The 9,422-nt window shown below is 40.3% G+C and overlaps 1 protein-coding gene across 1 annotated transcript; it reads right to left on the bottom strand.

Annotated features, from left to right (window-relative positions):
• Nucleotides 1-707: 707 nt before the first annotated feature.
• LOC137181355 (fibrous sheath CABYR-binding protein-like) lies at nucleotides 708-9,080 on the bottom strand. The gene is made up of 4 exons (XM_067586999.1): nucleotides 8,733-9,080; nucleotides 5,003-7,447; nucleotides 4,542-4,651; nucleotides 708-3,706 (listed from the first exon to the last, which is right to left on the bottom strand). The coding sequence occupies exons 1-3, from the start codon at nucleotides 8,803-8,805 to the stop codon at nucleotides 4,548-4,550; spliced, it is 2,622 nt and encodes an 873-aa protein (XP_067443100.1). The 5' UTR covers nucleotides 8,806-9,080; the 3' UTR covers nucleotides 708-3,706; nucleotides 4,542-4,547.
• Nucleotides 9,081-9,422: the final 342 nt, after the last annotated feature.

Raw genomic sequence — 9,422 nt, 5'->3', positions numbered from 1 at the left:
CCTCACGTAAACCTTACAGCAATAATAAGCAGCGCGATTCTTCCTGTTAATGATTATGAAAGGATATGTGTTACGACTTCTTAAGGCGTGACTTCATGCCTCATTAGGACACAGTTGGCAAGTACTTACTCTACAAGTCTGGCATTCAGTGCACCTGAGGGCGCTCAGCCAGGGTTTTTTTATATATATATATATAAATTGCATCTTCTGTTCAGAGTTTTCCATCTCTATTCATTCCAAAATATCCCAGTAATGTTGTTACACGAGAGGACTCACACTGTGGGCCTGTCATGTACATGTCTGCTTCTCTAATGACTGTAACCTCAGCGCCTAAAGCATCCCTCAACCAGATGTGCTGATTCTTGTCCTCCTTTCCAGCTTTCAAGCTTTCACCTCTACCACTCAAGCAGTACCAAATTCCTCCACCCCTGCTCCACCTTGATGACCTTCCCATGTCCATCAGTCTGACAGCTATATCTCACGTCCTTCTACTTTTATGATGGTAACTCCTTCTTGCCAGTATGAGGATGTCCGTCAAACACTAGTATTCTTAAACTAACTGCATCAGATTCCCTTAAATGTTAACAAACAAGAATAAACAGGAATATTTAAATTCCACCAAAGAAACCTACAAAGTCCTCATCTATCCAACACTACTAGTAGAATGAAAGTACACACACTTGATTTCACATGTATTTATCACTTTATTGACATAATAAATAAGGTCTTCAGGTGCATTACAAACATAGTCATCATTTGGCATTCATGACAAAGACATATAATCCAGAATTTTACAGATAAACCTACCTCGTACTGTGAATTACACAACATGTATTTAGTCAAACATCTGAACTATCTGTATGGTTGACGAGACTTTCAAAACTGTTCAGGATCATTCTTAGTTATACACAACAAAACATAACACATTTAAAAGGAAAATTTACCATAAAATCCAGAATTAAGGCACAATACTCCCTAAAAGACTTGGCAATTTAAATACAGTTTTACTCACTGGTACTTCAAATAATATTTGTAATTGTTTTAGTTAGTGTGTCTGCGTGTTGTATAAAAGCAATTTGTTCTCAGATCACTCTTAATCTAAATGAGACTTCCTGAATACATAAAAGCTTCACTAATATGTGAATTATGGCTTCTAAAGTATGTAAAAGACATACAGTGGGGTCTAAAAAGTCAAGATACTTCTATTTTGCATTTGTTTCAAATTTTTCTTTGAAAAATGTAAATAAATTTCAGAATATCTTGTATTTGGCATGTCCCCCTTTTTGCTTTAATGCCAGTATGCACTCGAGCTGGCATGGACAAGTTTGTGCAAAACCTGATGACCCCTGTTATCTCAGCATGATTTGACAATGTTCCAAAGTGCTTCTTGTGATGCCAGAGAATGCTTGGCTTCCTCAGTCTTCAAGTGCCCTCATAAATGTTCAATGGGGTTGAGGTCAGGTGACTGTGGAGGAAACTTCTTTGGTCTTCCTGCAAAGCTTTGAGGTGTGTTTGGGGTCATTATCCTGCTGCAGTATGAATCCTTCTCCACAAAGATGCAAACCAGAGGGTACAGCATGTCTCTGAAGAATGGACTGGTACGTCTGCAGGGTGTAATCAGTTCAGTGCAGGTGTCCAACTCCAGATTAGGCAAAACACTCCCAGACTTGAATATTCCCACCACCATGTTTCACTGTTGGTTTGATACACTGCAGTTTCATTCTCTCTCCTGTTCGTCTCCTTACATACACCCTTCTGTTACTGCCATACATCTCAAACTTGGATTCATCAGTAAATAGGACTTTTTTCCAGTCATCCACTGTGAAATGCTGGTATTTCATAGCCCACCCCAAGTGTTTAGCCTTGTTTCCCCTCCTGAGAAGTGGTTTAGAAACTATTGCTTGTCCTCTGAGACCACAACAAGACAGCCTTCTTTTAACAGTACTTTTGCTGATTGTAGTCTTACGTTCTTTATTCAGCAAATTCTGTATCTTTGATGAAGTTGCTTTTCTATCTCTCAGGGAACTAAGTTTGATGTATTGATCTTCTGATGGTGGGGTCACTTTTGGTCTGCATGATCGTGCTTTGGATACAACTGATCCAGTTTCTGCAAAGCATTTAGAGCTCCATGCAGTGCCCCCTAAGAAACCTTTAGTCTAGCCATGATTTGACACTGAGAAAGACCCTCTTTGTTTAGAATAACAATTTGACTTTTGACACTTTCACTTAGTTCTGATGCCATGTTTACCACTATTACAATGCTACTTAGTAAGCAATGATCTGCTGGAAACTTGAGGCACATATTCATATTTATAACATTTATAACAGATGAACACTGGCTGCAAGTTGAGGTACTTGAACAAGCCTCTGATGTCTAAGTCAAATCCACCTGAGTGTCATCTGAACGCGTGCTTCAGCAGAAGGGATACAACTCAAAGAAATCTGACCTTTTGTACAAAGGAGATAAATTGGTCGGCGCCACAAATTTGCTTAAATTTGATTCCTGACCTAGAAATAGTGCAGAATCTTAAATATTTCTTCATTTTACATGTCAAAACTTCTTGTGTTTTTAAATGTTTCTCAATCCTCAAACTTTCTGATTATTTCCAGGTTTATGTGAAAATCATTAGAGATTTTCAATGTGGTCTCAGACTTTTGGACCCCACTTTAGTACCTGCTGTAAATGTGTACAAGTTATGAGAATCTGTACCCCCAGGCAGGTCTTGTTAATCTGCATTTATTTCATACAGACTCTGGGGTTTAGAGTTATAGCAAGCGCAATAAAAACAGGCAACTATTACAATGGGATATACTTACTGTACTTGGGTGCAGTTTTAAAACAGAAAACAGTTTAAAGCTTTCATTTGGAACACCGTGTCCCCATTACCATCCTAAAAATATTTATGGTGTGCAGGATGAGCTGTAAACATATAGCTGGTGCTGCAGCATGCCAAAGTGTGATTGATGGGAGAGCTTTGCTTCCCATGCTGCATGACAGAACAGGAAAAGTGATAGGCCTACTTGGCTCATGCATGTGGTGTACTGTATGTATGGGTCACGAGGACACTGGAAATGTACATGCTGCATGTAAAGAACATTTTGTGATTGAAGGCTGAACACTGTTTGTTTGATAAGAAAGAATATATTCAGTATACCTGCACACAGTTGATCTCTGTGCAACTTAAATGACCATGATCATGTTTCAAAAACCGGAACATGATCACACAGATGAAACAACAATATTCATAAACTCATTGTAAATACACATCACATTTTACGGATCACAACTACCTTTTTTTTTCACGAGGTTGGTCACATGCTCACATTCATTTATCATAAAAAAGTACCACTACCACATCACTCAGATATATCCAAATGTTTTACACAAGAGTAACGTCTCAAGTAGCTAATAATCATCTCTACTTATAACATCCATCCCACAGCTTACATTAGGTAAAGACACAGTGTTAAGAGAGATAGGGTGTGTAAGCATAATATTTTGACAGGGATTCCATCATTAGAGTGTGTGTTTGTGGGAAAAATCCACTTCCTGAGAATCCAAACCTTGAAGAAACTGTAGTGCAATGATTTCATTCAGAGGACTTTCTTAAGCAAAGATCCAACGCTGTGAAATTTGTTCAGCTCAGTGCTTCAGTTGCCCCATATTTCTCCAAACAGCTATTCTAGCTGTCAGTTCTTCTGTGTCCTAAAATAGGAGGAAGAATTATAAGTGCAGATTAAGCAATAGTGTTGTTTGGCCATAAAGCAGAGCCTTCAAGCCCCTGAAAACATCAGCTTCTTATGATCAGTGATGAGATCCTTTATGAACACACTACTTTCAGTCAAAGTTAGAACAGTTTTGGTTATTTCAAACAAGAGATATTGGCATTTATTTTGTTCCTTGTGCTCCTTGGTCACTGGTTTGAAGTGGGTGGGGCTGAAGGTATGTCATGTACTTCTATTCACCAATCCAATTACAGTTGTAATGTCTACAATGTCCTCATGAAGAAGAATAACTGGGGGGTTTTTCTTGCTAGCACTACTATGGTGATGTCAGTCTGTCGGTTGTTTGGTCCACTGCTTTGGTCCAGATTGAAATATCTCAACAAGTGTTGGGTGGATTACTATACAATTTTGTACAGATATTAATGGCACCAAGAGGATGAATCTTGTTGACTGGAGATTCCCTGACTAGCACCACCATGAGGTTCACATCAGTGGTTCAGAGTGAAATATTTTGACAACTATTGGATGTGTTGCTATGAAATCTGGCAGAGACATTCATGTTCCCTTCAGGCTTTTAATTTGCCCAATACTTTGGTTCATGTCTTGTGTTAAACTCTTAATAAGTAATATCTAAGGATGTTTGAACATTGATGTTGCTTATGAAGTATTGAATATTTAATGCTACAGAGAAATACTTATGATTTGAAGCCAAGTTTTCAGGGGCTTTAACAAGAAAAATAAGTAATGTTACTAAACTATATAATGATTGATTATGGATTCAAGTTCATTCAATTTGGTGACATTGTTGTACTCACTTGTATTCACCGCAGTTTCTTGGATATAGTTGTCAAAAGATATCCAATAACGATAAAAGACATCAGTGTGAAGAATGCTGCACCGAGCACCGTTCCTCTGCTCACCTTGGCTGGGAGATCAAAACTCATTAGTTAGTCTTTAGTGAAATCAACATTCATAATTGCTACATGCAGTGATATTTAACTTTTCTCACTGTGAGCTCTGAAGGAGGCATTAACATGTCACAGCACTGTATGTGCCCCAGGAATTAACCAAGGCCCTTTCCCACTTATTTTTTTTTCTGAATGTCACTATGATTGGTAGTAATTACATCCTGGAAAGTTTAAAGGTAGTACAAGGAAAAATTAAACATTTAGTTTTAAGAGACCCATGTTATACGGAAATGTTTCAAATGTGATGAGACAAATTTACAAATATTAAGAACACAGGTTGTAAAAATAACTAGATGTTGGATTCTTACCTACAGGTTGCTCTTTTATCAATTTAATAGCAGCTTTAAAATCCTCTCTCAGTTTTTTGATTCTGGTGCCATAACCATTGTCCACAACAGAAAGGACAATTTCTACTTCTGCATCAGTGACAGCTGGAGCTTCAGTTAACATCTCTGTTGCAGCTGCTGTGACTCCCTCAGTTGGACCCAGTACCTCCTTTATGGTCTCGCTCTCAGATGGGGAATCAGTGACAGGCATTGTAAGTATGACTGGATCACTGCCATCTGGTTCAGTCTCCTGAGGAGCTGTAACCTCTTCCAGGGCTGGATCATGTGGGAGAGGATCTGATTTGACAGCTGTTTCTACCCCTTCTTCTGTGTTATCCTCTAGACCATCCTCCTCTGAGTCTTCCAGGGGAAATACGAGGATTGGGTTGTCTGGAGCTGGTTCCTCATTAGTCGGTTCCACAACGGCAACAGGCTCGTCTGGGGCTGACTCTTGTGGTTCTGTTTCCTCTTGACCTTCCTCTTCTGAGTCAAGTTCTGCAGTAACAGGAACAATCGATTCTTCTTCTTCTCCTGGTGTACTATGATGAGGTCTTTCATCAGTAGCAGGCTCCTCTTCAGCGTCTTCTTCTGGGAGTATTGGAACAGGCATCTCTGTACTTTCTACAGTAACAGCATCTTCTACTTTTGCGTGTTCTTCTGGAGCTTCTTCCTCTGGTGCTTCTGGGGAAACTACGGGGATGGATTCTTCTTCAATTTGTTCTTCCAGATCCGGCTCCCCTTCCAAAGGAGCAATGACAGCTGGATCTTCTGGGGATGACTCTTGTGGTACTGTTTCCTCTGCAGCAGATTTGGCTTGACCTTCATCTTCAGTCTCAAGCTCTACAGGAAAGAGGACATCAGATTCCTCTTCTTCTGGTAGGAGGTCTTTGTTTGTAGCAGGGTCCTCTTCAGCATTTCCTTCCAGGACCACTGGGACAGGTGCCTCTACTTCTTTTGCTTGCTCCTCTGGAGCCTCCTCTTTTTCTGTTTCTGAGAAAATAATGGGCACTGTTTCTTCTTGTTCCTCCAGATCTGGCTCCCCTTCAGCAGGTTCCACAGGAGCAATGACAACCTGATCTTCTGGGGCTGACTCCTGTGGGACTGTTTCTTCTGCAGCAGGTTCTGCTAGACCTGCATCTTCAGTCTCAAGCTCTACAGGAAAGAGGACAACAGATTCTTCTTGCTCTGGTGGAAGGTCTTTGTTTGTAACAGGTTCCTCTTCAGCATTTCCTTCCAGGATCACTGGGACAACTGCCTCTACTTCTTCTGCATGTTCCTCTACATCTTCCTCTTGTTTTGCTTCTGAGGAAATGATAGGCACTGTGTCTTCTTGTTCCTCCAGATCTGGCTCCCCTTCGGCAGGTTCCACCTGAGCAATGACAACCTGATCTTCTGGGGCTGACTCCTGTGGTACTGTTTCCTCTGCAGCAGGTTCCACTTGATCACCCTTTTCTGTCTCAAGCTCTACAGGAGAGAGAACAACAGATTCCTCTTCTTCTGTATTACTGGTAAGGGGCTCTTCGGCTTTTTCTTCCACCACTGCTAGGACAGCTGCTTCTACTTCTTCTGTATGTTCCTCTACATCTTCCCCTCGTTTTGCTTCTGAAGAAAAGATAGGGACTGTTTTTTGTGGTTCCTCTGGATCCGGCTCATGTTGAGCAGATTCCTCTGGACCAAGAATAACATCAGGTTCTTCTGGGCCCGACTGTTCTGGCACTATTTCCTCTGCAGCAGGTACTGCTTCACCTGCCTCTTCTGTCTTGACCTCTGCAGGGTCGAAGACAACAGATTTCTCTTCTGCACCAGGAAGAGGTTCTTGAGAAGCAGCAGGTTCAACTTCAGCATTTTCATCAGAGACTACAAGTAAAGGTCCCTCTGGAGAAGCTTCTTCTGCTGTACTTTCTACAGCAAGAGCTTCTTCGACTTGTGCATTTTCCTCTGAAGCTTTATCTTCCGATGCCTCTGAAGGAATGATGGGGATCGGTGCTGCTGGAGCTTGAGCCTCCAGATCATGCTGTTCTGTAGACTCACTCTCTACAGCAACAGCTAGGGAAACATCAACTGTAGTTTCACCTGGAGATGCCTCTGCAACGGCAGGTTGCACTGGGGCAATTTCCTCCTCTGAAGATGCTTGTGGAGCTACAGCCAAAGGTTCCTGAGGGGCAGATTCTTGAGATACAACTTCATCAATGTCAGCATTGACTTGATCTCCAATGACAACAGGTTCTGGATCTTTTTCAATAGCTGGAATGTCTTGTTTGGCTGTCTGTTCCTCAGATGTTAGCTTCTCTGCTGGGGATGGAGCTGATTCCCCTGCAACAACTGGAATGAGTTTCTTCTGAATGGATTCTTCTGGGTAATGTCCCTCCTCCACTGCAACTTTCTCTTGTTCTTCAGCAACAACTGAAGACTGAAGGAATTCACCAGCTGCAATAGAAGTAAGTGGCTCAGCAACAACTTGAACTGGTTTTCCCAGTGCAGGAACAGTACAGCCATGTGGTATTGTTTTGTTAGTTAATGAACAGTGGAAGCCTTCTTTACCTGATGTTTATTTTAATAAATATCAGGACAATAAAAACGGGAATTTTACACAGTGTATCCTATTGGAGGAAGTTATAAATATACAGTAGCAATCAAATATTTGGACAGACTTTCTCATTCAAGGGAATGGGAAGGTGCTTCCAAACTTTTGACTGGTGCTGTATATTTATAGATAATATTATAATAAATGTTTTAATTAGTCCTAGAATTTACCTATAAAGTTAGTCATTGAAACATACTTTTATATTGCTAAAAAGGCTCAAATATGTCTTCTGTTTCTCTCTATGTGACATATAAATTAGTTGGGATTTGAAAGCTAACACGCATGACATACTAGTACATTGAAGTGGTGTGAGATTTAACATATGTGCCCACCCAAGTTCCATAAACTAAATCCTATATTGTAACTCTGAAAATGGCATCAAATTTAACGACGGGCAATTATGTAACAGTTAAAGAGGATCTCCCTGTGACATGATACAAACATGGAGGGTGTGTAGTGAGCAATGTTTAGGTCAAATGTCTCACTGGGTAATATACTACAGGAGCAGGTGTGTCATTGAACAGGCCGTGAAAGTATTTTGAGATAAATTTGCATGTTCTTTACATTCAAGCAGACACATGGCTCTTTATCCTTGATTCACACGTGAACTGAGGGTGACATGGGTCATATTTGCATATTCCTATTATTTGTAATTGGAAAATACTGTATGTATGCAAAGTATTATTTATTTGCCTCACTGTCTTAGGCTGACTAAATAGTTGACCTATTCTGTAACACCAAACAGGTTTGCCTTATTAAACAGAAGACAAACTGTAACTTATTCTGACACTTCTTTTTCCAGCTATCTGCTGAGTTGCTTGTAATAATAATTTGTAAAATAATTTGAAAATGTACCCAAATATATACTTTATATACTGTATGTGTGTGTGAGAGAATGTATTGTATCTAAAAACTGTGATACTGGGATGGTTTACAGTTTGCCATTTGCCCATTATTAACTGCCTATATTATGTTATGAAGCCCACATTATTCTTCAGGGGCAATTCCTTGTTAATACAAATACTAGTTCTGGATTAATTTTGCATGACATAAATTGACCATTTCGTGTCTAATTTCTATTGATAATGATTGATCTTTTTACAAGTTCAGACAAAATATATAGCTTACGTATCGGAGCTGATGAGTACAGCTGAACATTCAGGACCAGGGTCACCAGGAGCAAAGAGGAAGCTTTGAACATGATGTCTGTCTTGTCAGAGTCCTTCCATAAGAGTCAAACCACCGCCGATAAATCCAATACTGTGGTCACACTGGTGCGCCTGCTTTGAGAGAGTGAATACTACTACAGGGGTGAAGCACATATGCACTGTAATATGTTAGTGTGGACACATGTTATGAAGTGTCACACCACATGGGAACACTGGGAGGGTATTTTGAGGGCTGGGTGGGTAAATGAGAAACTTGCTGTATGTGACACATGATCATGTATAGGTTTGTACCAGAAGACATATACACCGGCCTTCTCTTAGCCTGGTCCTGATACTTCCCTACAGTCAAGTTGAACTTTCCTTCAAAATGGCAAAGCAAAACTGTTGTCCATGATACGCTGCATAAAAAACTGATTTTAGATCAAGTGTATTCTGATTAGACACTGAGCAGTGTGATGGCAATGTCAGTCTATCGGCCCATCAGCCACTTTAGTCCAGATTGAAATTTCTCAACAACTACTCAGTGGATTGGCATGACTTTTTTTTTTGTTCATTGTTTCCAGAGGAAGAAGCCTACTGACTTTTGTGATCTCTTGACTTCTCCTGTGGCGCCACCAGCAGGTCAGTGTTTTCACATGATCTAGTGAAA

The sequence above is a fragment of the Thunnus thynnus genome, chromosome 4, assembly GCF_963924715.1.
Source record: "Thunnus thynnus chromosome 4, fThuThy2.1, whole genome shotgun sequence".
NCBI classification, from domain to species: domain Eukaryota; kingdom Metazoa; phylum Chordata; class Actinopteri; order Scombriformes; family Scombridae; genus Thunnus; species Thunnus thynnus.
This window is presented reverse-complemented; position numbering and strand designations above follow the sequence as displayed.